Below are 18,534 nucleotides of genomic sequence, written 5' to 3'. Positions count from 1 at the left end.
ATGGAAATTCTTTTTAGAAAGCTTTCAGGAAGAATATGTCATTCTTTTTGTTGCAGGTATTAAAATAGCATTTGCAGTTACTCTAGAGACTGTGCTGGCTGGTCATGAAAACTGGGTAAATGCAGTTCACTGGCAGCCTTCATTCTACAAAGGTAGGAAGAAAACATACTACATACTTGTCATTTGAGTTGAATCACACATATAGAATTTTAAGCTGACCGAATGCAGTGGAGGAAGTGTTTTTAGTGTGACAAAGTGCTCGCTAACTGGCTGGCTCAGTCAGTAGAGTGTGCAACTCTTCATCTCGGGGTTGTAAGTTTGGGCCCCGCATTGAGTGTAGAGTTTACTTAAAATCTTGGAAAAAAAAAACCAAAACCTAAAAATCTCACATATAAGACATTTTTAGGTTGGCACAGTATAATACTACAGTTAGGTTCTCCTGGACATTCAGTCCCATTGAAACTTACACTCCTAAGTGGGAAAAGTGTGATTCCTGCTGTGGTGCTGAAGCCACCATGTCCCTTTTCACTTGCTCTTTAAATGCTTTCATCTAGTCTTCGTGGCGTTTAAGAGAAACTGACTTTTTTTAAAATGTTTTTATTTATTTTTGAGACAGAGAGAGACAGAGCATGAGCAGGGGAGGGGCAGAGAGAGAGGGAGACACAGAATCCGAAGCAGGCTCCAGGCTCTGAGCTGTCAGCACAGAGCCCGACGCGGGGCTCGGACTCACAGCCCGTGAGATCAAGCCCTGAGCTGAAGTCGGACGCTTAACCGACTGAGCCACCCAGGTGCCCCAAGAGAAACTGACTTTTAAGCCAACTTCTCTGGAACTTTTCCCCCTGGAAATAGGAAGTTGGTAATACTGAGCCACATCATTTATGAACAAATAAGACTCTTTCTCCCTCTTTCTTTGGCCCTTAACCTCTCTTCGTGGAGTGATGGTTGCTTGCTGAAGTTGGTGCTATGTCGTATAGCTGAACGAGGCACAGGCTTCATAATCTTCCCCTGACCCCCTCACCAAGGCAAGAATAGAGACTATCATTAATGAATACTCAAGTAACCGCCGTCCAACTGTTATTAATATTGTCATATTTTTGCTGCAATTTAAAAAAAGTAGATATTATTGGTATTGAGGGACCCCTGTGTATTCTTTCCCGAACTCTTTCCCCTCCATTCTTCCCTTAGGACAATTACAAGGCTGAATTCACTGCATATCATTCCCATGAGTGTTTTTATACTTCTACTATACATTTCTGTAGCCACAAACAGTATTGCTTTACAGTTGTTAAAACTTGATAACAATATGTATTCTCTTACATCTTGGCTTTTTAGCTTAACGTGTTTTAGAGTTGTACTCGTGTTGATTCATGTAGCTCTAATTTATTTATTTTTATTGAAGTATAATCCATTGTCTAAATGTACCACACCTCGTTTATCTGGTCTAATGTAAACCTCTGTTGTGTTTCTAAAATGTTGCTATTGCTGCAAGTGAATGTTCTTGCAGTAACCGCATTGTGTTTTTCTGGTAATCTACAAACAATGCTTGTTGATCACCTAAAGGCATTAGTTTTTATTCTTTAGATGGTCTTCTGCAGCAGCCAATGAGATTGTTGTCCGCCTCAATGGATAAAACCATGATTCTCTGGGCTCCAGATGAAGAGTCTGGAGTTTGGCTGGAACAGGTAAAAATGTGAACATTTACAGAACAGAAAATTGGGTTTAATAAATGATATTTAGCCCCCAAGTCTTTGTTCCTAGAGCTGCAAAAGTGTTCACTCTTTGTATGTGTTAAGTGAGAACATAAAAATCTCTGGAATCTGATTTCTACTGTGAGAATTGTGGACTCTTGATTACCACTTATTTTCTATTGCATAGGTTCGAGTAGGTGAAATAGGTGGAAATACTCTGGGATTTTATGATTGCCAGTTCAATGAAGATGGCTCCATGATCATTGCTCATGCTTTCCATGGAGCATTGCACCTTTGGAAACAGAATACGGCTAACCCAGTAAGAAAAGCATTTTTAAATCATTTGTTCTCACATAGAGTGAAATGAAACTTAGGTAAACAGTGTTACGTACTTCCTATACTCTGCCAGAAACATAGTTGGGGTGTTTAAGTTCAAATGACGTCTTTCTTATTCACTTTTTCTTATAGACATTATACTGTAGTTACACTAAGTGAGAAACTTATGCTTTCCCAAGAGGAAAAGTATTCATTTGTTCAGTGTCGTTGGGGTTTTGAAATTTGCACATAGGTCAGTTTTCTATGTAAGTGAACTTTAAGCTGTATAAATTTTTTTTTTTTTTTTTTTTTTTTTTAGCGTTTGTTTATTTTTGAGAGAGCGAGCGAGCTAGCAAGGAAGGGGCAGAGAGAGAGAGGGAGACACAGAACCTGAAGCAGGCTCCAGTCTCTGAGCTACTAACAGAGAGCCTGATGCAGCATCTGAACCCACAAACTGAGATCATGACCTGAGCTGAAGTCGGAGGCTTAACTAACTGAGCCACCCAGGTGCCCAAGCTGTGTAAATTTTAGGCTCTGCCTTTAAGCTCTATAAATTTTTTGATGAGAATATTTCCTATAATGTGTAACATCCTGTCTTCTTTAAAAAAAATTTTTTTTTAATATTTATTCATTTTTGAGAGACAGTGTGAGTGGGAGGGGGCAGAGAGAGAGAGGGAGACACAGAATCCAAAGCAGCCTCCAGGCTCTGAGCTGTCAGCACAGAGCCTGACATGGGGCTCGAACTCACAGACCACGAGACCATAACCTGAACTGAAGTTGGATGCTTAACCGACTGAGCCACCCAGGCGCCCATGTAACATCCCTGTCTTCTTAAACAAGATAACATAATTTGGTCTTTTCTTGGGCAGTGAAGTACTCCATAGACAATTACTGGATGAATGACTGACAAAAGGGCAATAGGACCACCTGTTATTTTGTGAAGGAATGTATTAATGCTCTCAAGTTGTTGATGGGTGTAATTTTAAATGGTCCTGTAAATACTGGGCTGTTTTACATCCTTTTTTATAATTGTTAGTTTCTTCTCAAAGAGGGAATTTTCCTTTAGTCATCTAGCTGCCTTTCAGTATTATTCCTTCTCTTACTTTCTTTTTTTTTTTTAATTTTTTTTAATGTTTATTTATTTTTGAGACAGAGGGAGATAGAGCGCGAGTGGGGGAGGGGCAGAGAGAGAGGGAGACACAGAACCTGAAACAGGCTCTAGGCTCTGAGCTGTCAGCACAGAGCCTGATGCGGGGCTCGAACCCACGAACCGTGAGGTCATGACCCGAGCCGAAATTGGATGCTTAACCGACTGAGCCACCCAGATGCCCCATCTCTTAACTTTCTAATTTGCTTCTGATCCACTTTTTTGGGTTTGGGGAAATTGCAGGAAAAGTGGCTAAGAGCACAGACTTTGGCGCTGGACAGTCTGGCTTCAGGCCCAGACCCCAGCACTTACTGGCTGTGTGCCCTCGAGGTCTTTGCCTAACCTCGGTCTCAGGTTCCTCCTGAGGAGGGTAAATAGAAAATGTAAAACGTGAATAGAAATATCACCTACTCTGGGGTTTCTATGATGCTTCAATGAGTTAATATTTGTATACTATGTAAAACGGGTCTGGCACCTAGAGGTTACTGTATGAATACGTTAAGTAAATAAATGAAAGAAATAAGAGCATTGAGTGAAATGTGAGTCAGCAGATTCTGAATGTCCATCTGATGGCTTCCTTTAAAAAGTAAAAATTCATGGATTTGCATAAACTTTAGTTGGTGGGCTTTGTAATAGTTGTGTCATCTGTGAAGCTTTCTCAATGCATGGAGTGATTTACTCTTTCCCTTATATCTTCCATTTGGAGTTGACCTTCGAAGACTGTTTCTACGAGTATGGAATCAGACCTGTAAATACAGAGAACACACTGATGTTTTGCTGAAGGGGAAAGGGGACGGGGGTTGGCCAAGTAGGTGAAGGGGAGTGGGAGGTACAGGCTTCCAGCTGTGGAATGGGTAAGTCACGGGAATGAAAGATACAGAGTAGGGAATATGGTCAGTGGGTATTGCAGTAGTGTTGTATGGTGACAGATGGTGGCTACACTTGTGGTGAGCATAGCATAATGTATAGACATGTTGAATCACTGTGTGGTACACCTGAAACTAATGTTAACATTGTGTGTCAACTGTACACACACACACACACACACACACACACACACCAAAAAGATTGTTTCTACTATGAAATGAGCTAAGGCACTGTTAAAGAGGATATTTTTTAGGATAAAATTTGTTCTTGGAGCTCCTCTGAGTCATATTCAGCTTTAGTTTTTGAGGGCCTTCATAGAAAAAAAAGCATCAGATGAGTAAAAAGAAACTCAAACCACGAGACAGAATTCAAGGAAATTTACTTGTGCTTATAATTTGACTTCCAATTTATATTAGCCCCTTACTAAGGTGACTTTTTTTTAAGAGACTTTATTTTTTTTTTTAAGAAGTTTTAGGTTCACAGAAAAACTGAACAGAAATTACAGAGAGTTCCCATATACCCTCTGCCCCCACACATCCACAGCCTCCAGAGTGGTACATTTGTGACAATCAGGGCTGATTTTAAGAAGAAACACTGTCCTTTAGGACTGTTCGAGTGGAAAACTGTACTGATAGTCCAAAAGTGCTGCCTTTCTTTCAAAACTTTTTGGAAACTGCCATTGGTGCTTACCATAGAATCAATTTTTTTCATCACAAAAGAAATTAATAGCATTTCTTAGTCACAACCTTTTTATTTTTTTGACCAGAAAATAATATAGCTTAGCTTAATCACTGTATTCAGCATACTTGTCTTTGAATGACATTTTATTGATACAAATTTGATTTTTCCTCTAAAGATCACATTTTACCACTACTTGTGATTCTGTGTGGACCAGAGATAAGACATTTTGTGTATTTCATTGTCACTTGTTCACATGGTTGCTGGTACAGGTTCCCTCTGGAGGTGGCCAGCTAGGTTTGATTTGGACTGTGTTCTCTACACCTGCAGCTCCTTTTGTTTAATAAAGCCGTCAGAATCTACCAGTTTTACGTAATACCCTTTATTATGTAGTTTCATAGAAAAATACTCGCATAATACCTAGTATGTGCCAGCATTGTTATGAGTGCTTTACAAATATAAATTCATTTTATTCTCATAACAGCCATACAAGCTTGGTAACTTTCCTACGGAAGAGTTCTTTGAGACAGAGAAAAGTTAAGTAGTGTCTGACTTCTAGGAGGCATTCAGTAAATGATGAATGGAGGGAAATTTCCGTGGGTTACTGCTTTAAAGGAATATAGCACAGATTTGAATGTTTAAGTTCTCATGCTTGATTGGAAAACCCTTCCTTTTATTTTAGGATCCTACTATTTTAAGATCCCATCTTTTTTTTTTTTTTTTTTAAAGCTTTTCACATGCCTGGGGGCATCAGTCTTTTTCATCATTAGCCCTGAGGGCATTATGAAATGGATTCTGAGTAATGCTGATCTTTGATTATTTGGATGTGTCACAGTACTTTCATTGCAGAGAGAGTGGACTCCAGAGATTGTTATCTCAGGGCACTTTGATGGTGTCCAAGACCTGATGTGGGATCCGGAAGGAGAGTTTATCATCACTGTTGGTACTGACCAAACAACTCGACTTTTTGCTCCATGGAAGAGAAAAGACCAATCACAGGTAAGTGACTTTCTACTTGACTGATCTACATTAAAAAACCTCCATGAGCACATGAAAAGTGGGGTAACATTGTTAGCCCCTGCAGAAGTGCAAGTTAAAACCATGCCGCGATGCACTGTATACCCTCAGCTGAAGTAGACGGTACTGACGGTGAGGAGCAGTGGGAAGGGTGCAGAGCGCCTGCAGACTTCCTGTGTTGCCGGTAGGGGCGCAGAATGCTAACAGCCAGGCAGGAGGGCAGTTTGGTATTTTCTTAGAAACTTAAACACATGTATACTCTTGCCAGTTTAGACAATTTAAATGTTAGTTGTTTTCAAAATGTGTTTACTTCAGTTTTTTTTTTTTAATTTTTTTTTTTTAACGATTATTTATCTTTGAGACAGAGAGAGACAGAGCATGAACAGGGGAGGGTCAGAGAAAGGGAGACACAGAATCAGAAGCAGGCTCCAGGCTCTGAGCTGTCAGCACAGAGCCCGACGCGGGGCTCAAACTCCCGGACCGTGAGATCGTGACCTGAGCCAAAGTCGGCCGCTTAACCGACTGAGCCACCCAGGTGCCCCTACTTCAGTTCTACATAAAAGTTCAGTTATCCCTTGTAATTTTAGGTTTAATTCATAAAACACTGCCAAGTCTGTAACAAAAGCTAATTTCTAAAGTCATATAGTATTAGATACTAGTGCTTACGGGCAGTTTTTGTTGAGTAACTTTTCAGTCTTGGCCTTGAGCTCAAAAAGTCGCAACAGAACTTTACCACTGACAAGCCATTGACCTGTGCTATGTGGTAGAGGAAGTCTGTGTACTCAGCTTCAGTTCCTGACAAAAATTCACGGAACTGCCTGTGGGTTGGTTAGTCCATAGAAACGAGTGAAAACTGCCACTGACAATACTACTTCGGTAGCGGTGGGAGGTTCAAATTAATAGAGTTGAGTTAGTTAAAAAACAAGGCAAATGATTTTCACTGGTTTTCTGTGGCTCTTTGTGACTTGTTACCCATATAGCTCAGCTGTTGTTTATTAATCATCTATTTAAAAAATAGATAGGGGCACCTGTGTGGCTCAGCCAGTTAAGCATCTGAGTCAGGTCATGATCCCATGGTTTCTGAGTACAAGCCCCACATTGGTCTCTGCACTAACAGCACAGAGCCTACTTGGGATTCTCTCTCCGTCTCTGCCCACCGCCACCCCCCTGCCTCAAAATAAATTAAAAAAAAATTAAAAATTAAAAAGTGGATAAATCAGACTTGACTAAAATGTAAAATTTCTGCTCCTTGAAAGATACTGCCAGGAAAATGAGAAGTCCAGTCACAACTGGGAGAAAGTATTTACCAAGCACATCTCTGATGAAGGATTTATATCTAGAGTGTATATGTATGAAGAATATCTCAGAAGTCAATACTAGGATAATAGTCCAGTTTAAAAAAAACCAAAAGGGCAAAAGATTTGAACAGATATTTCTCCAAAAAAGATATAAGGAAATAAGGACAGGAAAAGAGTCTCAACACCATTAGTCATTAGGGAAACGCAAGGTAAAGCTGCAGTGAGATACGATCACACACACACACCTATTAGAATGATTAAAGTAAAAGACAATACCGAGTGTTGGTGAGGGAGCAGGCAGCTGGCACTCTCATACACTGCTGGTGGGATTGTAAAATGCATATCCTCTTGGGAAGATAGTTTGGCAGTTTCTTAAAAATGTAAATATGCATCTATTATATCATCCAGCCATTCTACTTATAGGTAGTATCAACCCAAGAAAAGTAGCAGCCCATGTCCATGCAAAGACCTGTACAGAAATGTTCACAACTGCTTTCTCAATGAAAGACAAGCTAGAAACAACTTGAATATCTATCAGTATGTAAATGGATCAGTAAGCTTATATGTATGTGTATATATATGTATACACACACACACACACACACACACACACACACACACACACACACGTATATATATGTATATGTCTCCATACAAGAGAATCCTACTCAGTAACAAAAAGGATTGAATTATCGGTAAATACAACACAGATGAATCTGCTTTGTTGTCCTATTTCCATGCATGATAAATGATTTTGCATCTGACATTTTGCTTGTTGAAAAGAATTTGATTTTTGAAATGGTCATTTTTATTTATCCTATTTTAATACGCAGGTTACTTGGCATGAAATTGCCAGGCCTCAGATACATGGGTATGACCTGAAATGTTTGGCGATGATTAGTCGGTTTCAGTTTGTGTCTGGAGCAGATGAGAAAGTTCTTCGAGTATTTTCTGCACCTCAGAATTTTGTGGAAAATTTTTGTGCCATTACAGGCCAGTCACTGAATCTTGTGCTTTGTAATGTGAGTATCCCTCTGAATTTAGTTATGTGGAACTAAATCCATTGACTCCATTTAAAAAATATTTGCTTAAACCTGTAAATGGAGATTATGGGTAGAAAGGAAGTCAGATCGGATTTATTATTGTCTTGACAAACTTGCACACTTTGGCATGCAATAATTTAAATGTTTAAACCAGAAATTTCTTTAAAAAGTCGTCTAAGACACTGAAGAATTAAAGTGTTAAATCAAGGTAGGAATACCATGTATCATCACTGTGATTGGTACTTAAAACAATATGTGATAGGTAGGTCATATTTTCAGGGAGATTGCCATGTAACTGTGGTTAGAGGTAGGGAACAGTAGAATTGAAGTGCTTGCACTTACTACATAAGACCAAGGATTTTTTGGTGGCTAAAGTAAAATATTCATAGAAGGAAGAGGTTACTGTACTAATGAGAAAATGTTTTTATTTTTTTTTATTTTTATTTTTTTTTAATTTTTTTTTTCAACATTTATTTATTTTTGGGACAGAGAGAGACAGAGCATGAACGGGGGAGGGGCAGAGAGAGAGGGAGACACAGAATTGGAAACAGGCTCCAGGCTCTGAGCCATCAGCCCAGAGCCCGATGCGGGGCTCGAACTCCCGGACCGCGAGATCGTGACCTGGCTGAAGTCGGACGCTTAACCGACTGCGCCACCCAGGCGCCCCGAGAAAATGTTTAATGGGACCTTATTTGGGTTTTGAAAGGGTAAATTTTTTTTATGTTTATACTCTTTTTACAGAAGATTTGAGCTACTGGTAAAAATACATAAGTTATGGGGCACTTGGGCATTCTGTTGGGAGTCCAACTGCTGCTGTGGTTCAGGTCATGATCCCAAGGTCGTGAGATCGAGCCCTGCATCAGGCTCCATGTTGAGCATGGAGCTTGCTTGGGATTCTCTCTCTCCTTCAGCCCTTCTCCCCCTCTGTCATGTGTGCATACTCTCTATTTCTCTCTCTCTTTCTTTCTCTTAAAATTAATAAATACATAAGTTATAAAAATTATAAAGTAACTACTTTTGAAGGAAGGGAAATTAGGAAAATAGTTGTGTTACATAGAAGTGTACCATCCTATGGTTCTTAAAGTTTGGTCACAAATTTGGTTCTGAGATTGAAAAGGGTAGGTAGGTACACTTGACAGGGAAAAGGGAGGAGAGAGAGAACACGCACACGCACGCAGTAGGGTGGCTCTGGCTGTTCGAATGAAGAGTAGTATATCCAGAGAAATGGAGAGAATGGGAGAAAGTCAAATGCTGGAGGACCTTGGGAGGCAGGCACAATTTAGACTACAGGATGCTGTTGTAGGTCCCTAAACAAAGACAGTGATGAAAAGTACTTTGGGGTGAAGAGAGAGCAGGATACATTTGAGCCTGGAGACTCTGAGGACAGGGCAACTAGCACCAGTCCGGATAAGACTGGAGAAGAAAGTGTCATTTGAAATAAAATTTCCAACTAAGTTCTATAGAGTGTGTACTGAGCACCCCATGACACAGGCATTCTTGATTATGTGAAGAGGGGTTAAGGTTCTGTTCTGCTTCTTTCTAACCATAATAAACAGTGGGAATGAGATCAAAAGGGAAGTCTTGTTTGGGATTATAATGCAGTGCCACAGGGTGGGAGGGCAGTTAGTTTCAGGATCTCTTAGTTCTACGGATTGAAATGTGGTTTTAGGGCTCCATGAGAGCCTTAGTCCCAGGTAGACAATCAGTTCTGTGTCCTAAGCTAACAGAGGTTTCGTGGACTAGAAAGCCTCTTGCTGTATTTTGGGTTTTGTTCCCCTGCTGAATGTTGGGTTAGGTTTGTAGGAGTGCTTCTTACTGCTCTTTTCCATGCAGTTTTTCCTTGGTTTCTGAGATAAAGCATGCTGTGGCTTATGTCCCAGGTGGCTGTTCTCGATGCCAGGTTAGCATATCTTTTTTTACGAGATGATTTGGTTGGTATACATTGCAGAGTATAAACAGATCATTGGCACTTCAAATGGCACTCTAAAAGTTTTTAAAAATACTGAGTTATTTAAATATGTTTAATGAAAATACTATATGCCTTTTTGGGAAACAGCGGTGTCTGCATGTGCATCATTAAGGATGTGCTTGGGAGACTCTTGGAAGTAGAGCCCTGGGTGTGCCATTTCAACCCACTCTGCTATTAGAAACGAGCCCAGTGCATGCCCTGTCAGACTCCAAAACTCACTGAGCTGTTAGGGTTTGATGAGCTCATGGATGACAGGATGCCCGACTTTATGGATTGGGTAGAGACTTGGGGGGTTAACTGCAGCCTGTTTGTGGAGAGTGCTTAGCATTGCATCTTTGGTTTAGGAAATGGAAGTGTGGGCAGATAGCCACACATGTGTTCTTTAAATTGTTCCTCTGCATTTATGGGCATGACATTTTTGGTTGCCTGAGGTAACAGTAACTTTTAGTGTTTAAAACATGTATCATACTTTTTATTCCAGCAAGATGGTGATCTTCCAGAAGGAGCTACTGTCCCTGCGTTGGGGTTATCAAATAAAGCTGTCTTTCAGGGTAAGACTTTAGTGTCCAACATTTTTGAACCCATTGTATTTTATTTTATTATTATTTTTTTTTAATTTTTTTTTTTCAGCGTTTATTTATTTTTGGGACAGAGAGAGACAGAGCACGAACGGGGGAGGGGCAGAGAGAGAGGGAGACACAGAATCGGAAACAGGCTCCAGGCTCCGAGCTATCAGCCCAGAGCCTGACGCGGGGCTCGAACTCATGGACCGCGAGATCGTGACCTGGCTGAAGTTGGATCCTTAACCGACTGCGCCACCCAGGCGTCCGAACCCATTGTATTTTAAAACCTAGTTACACACTTGTATAACATGTTCCTCATGTTCATTACTGATCTTTTTTTTTTTTAATCACAACACATGCATTTGCTTTCTCCACCAGATATCTCACGATAAATACTCCATGCATACACAGACCCTGAAATAGGTACAGTTTTCACAAAGTGTGTTTCATGGAGCTCTACCACCACACATGCTAATACGGGTAGCCTGAAGAATGTGTCCGATTGTTCTTGGGGCGCCTGGGTGGCGCAGTCGGTTAAGCGTCCGACTTCAGCCAGGTCACGATCTCGTGGTCCGTGAGTTCGAGCCCCGCGTCAGGCTCTGGGCTGATGGTTCGGAGCCTGGAGCCTGTTTCCGATTCTGTGTCTCCCTCTCTCTCTGCCCCTCCCCCATTCATGCTCTGTCTCTCTCTGTTCCAAAAATAAATAAACGTTGAAAAAAAAAAAAAAGAATGTGTCCGATTGTTCTAAAAGTTTGGGAAGTGTTAGGTCAAAGAGAGAGGAAGAAATCGTTAAGGAATTGACTAGCGCTTCAAAGAACACATTTGGCAAATACTGGAGTACTGGAAGTACCCTTGGATTTGGAATTGCATTGATACATCTTGAAGTACAATCAGTACTTTGAAGTTCCACTACTTTGTAATTGATGCTCTTAATATTAGGACGTATATAGGACATATAAATACCGTGACTATATACATGATGTTGACGTGTTTCTTTTAAACTAGGAGATCTAGTTTCTCAGCCTTCTGATGAAGAGGAGCTATTAACGAGTAATGGTTTTGAGTATCAACCAGTGGCCTTTCAGCCTTCCATACTTACTGGTAAGAAATGGTAAAAAGGTGGTTTGATAGTCATTAGTACACATAGTATGGTACCTGTCACTATTGACCTAAAAAAGTGCTATAGAATTCACTTATTTGCGTGAAAATAGAAAAAGTAATTGCAGTGCTATACATTTATCGTAGAACCTCCCACTGAGGGTCATCTTCTGCAGAATACTTTATGGCCTGAGGTTCAAAAACTGTGAGTTAAACTGTGCTAAGCTCTCTGATCTGATTCTGTCATAACTTGTGATTTTTTTTTTCCCACACAACTTGCTTTTTTCCTTTGCTTTCTTCATACCTACATTCCCCCACCCCCCCTCGCCGATCTAAAAATCTTCAGTGGCCTTCCCAAGAGGCAAGAATCAAACTTCACATAGATTTTTATATTACTATGCATTCTATTTCCTAGATTTGTTTATTGGTCTTAATTTTGAACATTATATTTCTTTTCCTTTCTTAAAAGGACTTCTAAGATTTATTATTCTGTTTTTTGTTTTTGTTTTTTCCCCTTTGGTGGCTCTCCGTCAAAACCTTTCCCAGATATATTGTGTATTGTATATACTAGCTAGGGGTGAAAACTTGTATTTTAATATAATTGTTTGAGTAACTTGTATCACTTGTAGGAAGCTGGCATTTTCCCCAGTATCTCTGTTTTTTCCCCAAATGTTTGCCTCGACAGAAATGTACTGTCCCCTGAAAGAATTGCCTGTTAGCTAGATAGATTGATGTTGTTCTTCTCACGTTTTAAAACTTTGCAGCATGAGAGTAGGTACTTTTACTAATACAGGGGTCATGTATTTTCTCTTAAATTTTCTCTTAAATTTTAGATTTTCTCTTAAATTTTTTTTTAATTTTAAAAATTTTAAATTTTCTCTTAAATTTTCTCTTAAATTTTAGATATGGACACGGTTATGAAATATTTTGTGTTGCTTGTAGCAATTCAAAGACTCTGCTTGCCTCAGCATGTAAGGTAGGGGATTATACTTTTTTATTCCACTTGGTCACATGAATCACATGAGTCCTCAGGCACCTGCAGGTTGTGGCGATGGAGGCAGAACCCTACGTGAAAGGCCACTGGGGCCTGCTTTTTTGGAGTTTTGCTTTCTCAACCTCTTTTTCCTTCTGTCCCTTCAAAAGCTTGCAGTTGAGGAGCGCCTGGCTGGCTCCGTCCTCGGTAAATAAAGCGTGTCACTCTTGATCCTCGGGGTCATGAGTTCAAGCCCCAAGTGGGGGTAGACCTTACTCAAAATAAAAAGCTTGCAGTTGCATTTTAAATCTGTTTCCGCACACACTTTTGTTCTTAAATACTTGGTTTGACCTGATCTACACCTGATTTATTTAATCAGGTATTTTTAAATGACCTAAAAATGTGATAAATAATTTGAATAATTGGAGTCCTGGAGACACAGGGGAATGAGAAGATGAAATCCAGAGTGTGCTCTGTTTGACCGTTTCTCTAGGAACAGACTTGGGACTGAGCAAAGTGCATGGGGTCGCTCAGCCTGTGCCGGGATGGGACAGGGTGGTGGCCAGCTCACTAGCATGGGGCACTGCAGAGTAGTACTTTTCAGTGTTTGCTTGTGAGACTAATCTTGTACTCCCTAGTCCGTATTTATCCCTGTTCTGTGCAGTGAACTAGCATGTATGGAGGATCGTCTGAAAGGTCTTGAGACCCCCCCGTTTTATCTACATTGTCTAAAGTATATTTACTTGTTTCAAGCGTGATGATGTGAGTTGCCTATCTGGCAGGTCCCTCTGTCCCTGCTTTTGCTGCAGCTTCTTGCCGCTGGCCTGTATTGAGAGGCATCATAAGAAATATCGCTGTGCCCTTCCTGCCCCACCTCCTTTGCCTGTTGTCCCGTCTGTGAGAGTGCTACTGAGAGTACTTCTTCTGTTACAGGGGCCTGGGGGGGAGAATAGAGCTTGGTGGCAGGAATAGCTATGCTTCTGCTGAGCAGCCAATTCGTTTTTAGCTTTCAGCACTGTCAGTGATGTGTAATTATTTTCTTTTCAACTTGGCTTGCTTGTAGCAAATGTGTACTTGGTTTTTGTTATTTGTATACTTTTTCTAAGTATTTTATATTTTAATAAACAGTAGAAAAGAAGTGTGGTTGATAGTGTGGCTTGGAAAGTTTAAATCTGAAGGTTTGTCTAAACTCACCTGCCCAGTAGAAGGGTAAATAATCCATGGAAACGTCTAGTTCTTCTGGGCACCAACCTGAAGGTGGCTTGGTTTCTTGAACGGAGGATGCCAGCCACAATTTTGTTTTTGACTGGTAAAGCAAATGATTAGATCCATCTTTCTTTGAAACTTAACATTTTAAACAATTTTATTTAGATGTTGTTAGCTTCTTATAAGTTGTGTGTTGAAACTGGCTAATTTGATAAATTTTGACATATGGTTTATACCTGTGAAATCATAACCACAATTAAGATAATGAACATAGCCATCAACCCCAGAAATTTCCTCTGCCCCTTGGTAGGTCCTCTTTCCTGCCCCTTCTTATCTTCTCCTGCTCCATCCGTAGGAAACCACTAATCTGCTTTTTGTCATGGTAGAGTACTTTGTGTTTCCTAAAATTTATATAAATGGAATATGCAGTTCATTCTCTTTTAGTGCTAAGTAGTTTTCCCTTCTACAGATGTATTACAATTTGTTGATCTCTTCACTTACTAATGGACATTTGAGTTGTTTCCACTTTTTGGCTTTTACCCATAAAAGCAGTTGTGAATATTTGTATAATGTCTTCATTTGGGTATATGCTTTCGTTTTAGTTGAATAAGTACCTCCAAGTAGAATTGCTAGATTATATGGTAGGTGTATATTTAAAGTTTTAAGAAACTGCCAAACTATTTTCCAAAACAGTTAAACCTTTTTACTGCCTTGCCAGCAGTGCGAGTTCCAGTTGCTCCAACACCCTCACTGACCCTTAGTATGGTCAGTCTTTTTAACCATTCTGTTTGGTGTGTAACATCTCATTGTGGTGGTCATTGGCATTTTCCTAATGACTAATGATATTGGGCATCTTTTCATGTGCTAATTTTCTTTCTATATCTTTTATTGATGAAGTACCTGTTCAGATCTTTTGCCCATTTCTTTCTTGGATTGTTTCCTTATTACTCAGTTTGGAAATGTTCTTTGTATACACTGGATACAAGTATCAGATATATGCAATTTAGATAATTATTCCCAGTGACTTCATTTCCCGTTTTTCAAAGAGCAGACGTTGTATGTTTTGGTGAAGCTTAATTTACCGATTTTTTTCTGTATTGGGTTGTGCTTTTTGTATAGTAAGAAATCTTTGTCTAACTCTAGGGCACATCTGGTTCTCTGAGTTTTATAGATTTTAAGTTTTATGTTTAGACCTAATTAATTTTTGCATTTGGCCTAGAATATAGGTTAAAGTTGGTTTTCTTGCATGTGGATATCCAATTGTTCCATATTTGTTGAAAAGACTATCCCTTTACTTACTGCCTTTTGCACCTTTGTCAAAAATCACTTGTCCATATATGCGTAGGTCTGTTTCTGGACTTGTGTTTTTTTCCATTCATCTTTTATTCTTGATGCCAATACTACATTCTCTAAATAGGTATAGCTTTTTGTAATATGTCTTAAAACCAGGAAGTAATTATCTTCCAATTCTGTTCAAAGTTATTTTGGCTATTCTAGGTTCTTCACTTTTTTATATAAATTTTAGAATCAGCTTGACAGTTTCTACAAAAACACTTACTGGAATTGTTTGGGGATTACATTGAATCTATAGCTCAATTTGAGGAGCGTTTTAACAATATTGGGGGTTTTTGGACACACAAATACAGTATGTCTTTCATTTATTTAGGTGTTTAATTTTTTAGGAATGATTTTTTTTTTTAATATTTATTTTTGAGACAGAGCAAGCAGAGGAGGGGTGAGAGAGAGGGAGACACAATCTGAAGCAGGTTCAGGCTCTGAGCTGTCAGCACAGATCCCGATGTGGTACTTGAACTCCCAAACCATGAGATCATGACCTGAGCTAAAGTTGGACGCTTAACTAAGCCACCCAGGTGCCCCAGGAATGAACTTTTCTTTTTAATAAAGATTTTATCTTATTTTAATTCATTTTATTTTCTTTTTTAAGTTTTTTATTTTATTTTAGTAAACCTTTTATTTTAGAGTAATTCTAGATTTAACAAAATGTTGCAAAGATAATAGAAAACCTCTCACCCAGTTTTCCCCAGTGTTAACATCTTAATATTATTAGGACTGTTTTGTAATTTTCAGTGTCTGATCTTATACATATTTTATCAGATTTACCCTTAATTTGTATATTTTATGTCTATTCATTATTTACACATGGAAATACAGTTGCTTTTTGTTTATCAATCTTATATTCTGTGAGTTTCCTAAACTTAATTATTAGTTCTTGTAGCTTTACTGTAGATACTGTAGCATTTTCCATATGAATGCTTATGTTGCCTATGAATAAAAAGTTTTGTTTCTTCCTTTCCTATAAGGATGTCTTAATGTTGGATACCAATGGTGATAGCAGAAATCCTTGGCCTTATTCCTTATCTAAGGAACAAAACATTGCTTCTTTGCCCATGATGGATTATCCCTATGTCCATTATGGATTTTGTGATTCTTCTTTATCAGGTTGCCTACAATTTCTAGTTGAGAGAGTGTTTTTATCAGGAATGGATGATAGATTTTGTTGAATATTTTTTCTTCGTCTGTTGACATGATCATATGGTTTTCCCTCTTTAGTTAATTAACATGGTGAATTACATTGATTGGTTTTTCAAATAATAAACCAAAATTGCATTCCTGGAACCAAACCCCATCTGTTTGTGATACGTTATCTTCTTATATAGTGTTGGGCTTATTTTACTAAATTTTTGTTTAAAAACTTTTATGTATAGTACATGAAGGATATTGTGTATAGTTTTCTTTCTTTACAATGGCTTCATCTGGTTTTGGTTTCAAGGTAATGCTAGCCTCTTAGAAATATTTCTCCTGCAGTTTTCTGGAACAGTTTGTGTAGAATTTGTAACGTTTATTTTTTGAGAGACAGAGTGTGAACAGGGGAAGGGCAGAGAGACAGGGAGACAGAATCTGAAGCAGGCTCCAGGCTCTGAGCTGTCAGCACAGAGCCCAACGTGGGGCTTGAACCCACAAACCATGAGAACCAAAGCCAAATTTGGATGCTTAATGACTGAGCCACCCAGGCACCCTGATTATTTCTTTTTCAGATGTTTGAGAGAATTCCTCAGTAAGCCAACTGATGCTGGAGTTTTCTTTGCGGGAAGGTTTTAACTACAAATATAATATCTTCAGTAGATATAGGACTATTTAGGTTATCTAGTTTTTCTCGAGTGTATTTTGGTAGTTTGTATCTTTCAGAAAATTTGTCCTTTTTACCTGAATTGTCAAATTTGTTGTCATAAAGTTACTCATAATATTCTCTTATGATACTTTTAATTTCTAAAGAATCTCTGGTGATACTACCTTTCTTATTCTGCTATTAGCAATTTGTATTTTCTCTCACCCTCTTTTTACTTTTTGTGGGGGGAGCATTCTGAGAATTGATAAGGAAACTAATGATATTTTGATATTTTCAAATAATTCTACTTTTGGTTTTGTTGATTTTCCTCTGCTGTTTTTCTTGTTTCTGTTTCATTGATTTTTGCCATTTTTTTTTCTTTTACTTAGATTTCATTTCCTCTTCTGTCGCTAGTTTAATAAGGTTAAAGCTGAGGCTATTGATTATAAATCTCTCTTTTTACTATGGATGTTGAGTGCTATAAATTTCTAAGTATTATTTTTGAGATATTCCATAAATTTTGATATGTTGTTTTCATTTACACTTAACTAAAAATATTTTTAAAATTCCCTTTGATTTTTGTCTTTTACCTATAGGTTATTTTGAAATTTATTATTTAGTGTCCATATACTATTTTCCAGATATCTTTTTACTATTGATTTCTAACTTAATTTCATTGTGGTCAGAGAACATAGTATGATTTGAATCCTTTGAAATTTAATCTTGGTAAATTTCCATGTTCACATGAAAAGAATGTGGATTCTGTTTCTGTTGGGTGGGGTGTTCTGAAAATATGAATTATGTCAGATTGGTTGATAGTATTGTGCAAGTCTTTATCCTTTCAGTTTTATTGAGAGTAGCATTTTGAAATCTCTGACTATAATTGTGGGCTTATCTTTTAATCTTTGTATTTCAGTTTTTATATATTTTGAGTCTGTCCTGTTAAAACATTAATGATTGTTATATTCTCTTGATTAGTTGACTAGTTTACCATTATGGAATTATTCTCTTTTTGGTAATATTTTGTGCTCTCAAATCTATGTTGTCCAATGTTAAAATAGCCACTCCAACTTTCTTTTGAGAAGTGCTTGAGTTAAATATCTTTTTCCACCATTGTGCTCTTAAGCTACTTGTTTCCTTTTATTTTCAAGTGGGCTTCTTAAGGGCAGCCTACAGTTAGGTCTTGCTTTTTCACTCATCTTGATAATTTTCCTTTTTTTTTTTTTTTGTTTTGTTTTTAATGTTTATTATTTTTGAGAGAGAGCACAATAGGGTCAGGGGCAGAGAGAGAGGGAGAGAGAATCCCAAGCAGGCTTCATGCCCTCAGGACAGAGCCCAATGTGGGGCTTGAACTCACCAACCACAAGATCATGACCTGAGCTAAAACGAAGAGTCTGCCGCTTAACCAACTGAGCCGTCCAGGCCCCGATAATCTTCCATTTTAATAGGGGCATTTGTTAGACCATTTACATGTAACATAATAACATGCTTGGATTTAAATTTGTCATCTTGCTATTTATTTTCTATTTGATCCATCCTTTCTCT

The 18,534-nt window shown here is 38.5% G+C and overlaps 1 protein-coding gene across 4 annotated transcripts in view; it reads left to right on the top strand.

The window, feature by feature from the left end:
• The window catches only part of ELP2 (elongator acetyltransferase complex subunit 2), a 44,222-nt gene that overhangs the window by 14,535 nt on the left and 11,153 nt on the right, over positions 1-18,534 (top strand). For all 4 annotated transcript variants that reach the window (XM_040479048.1, XM_040479046.1, XM_040479047.1 and 1 more), the window contains 9 exons: positions 57-152; positions 1,582-1,682; positions 1,876-2,007; positions 5,545-5,694; positions 7,844-8,032; positions 10,504-10,573; positions 11,591-11,686; positions 11,831-11,888; positions 12,587-12,659. In XM_040479048.1, coding sequence (XP_040334982.1) covers positions 57-152; positions 1,582-1,682; positions 1,876-2,007; positions 5,545-5,694; positions 7,844-8,032; positions 10,504-10,573; positions 11,591-11,686; positions 11,831-11,888; positions 12,587-12,659 — 965 coding nt within the window. The remainder of the gene's footprint in view (positions 1-56; positions 153-1,581; positions 1,683-1,875; positions 2,008-5,544; positions 5,695-7,843; positions 8,033-10,503; positions 10,574-11,590; positions 11,687-11,830; positions 11,889-12,586; positions 12,660-18,534) is intronic.

This window comes from Herpailurus yagouaroundi, unplaced genomic scaffold, assembly GCF_014898765.1.
Source record: "Herpailurus yagouaroundi ecotype Mexico unplaced genomic scaffold, PumYag 142, whole genome shotgun sequence".
NCBI classification, from domain to species: domain Eukaryota; kingdom Metazoa; phylum Chordata; class Mammalia; order Carnivora; family Felidae; genus Herpailurus; species Herpailurus yagouaroundi.
The sequence above is the reverse complement of the archived record's forward strand: the minus strand, read 5'-3'. Positions and strand labels throughout refer to the sequence as shown.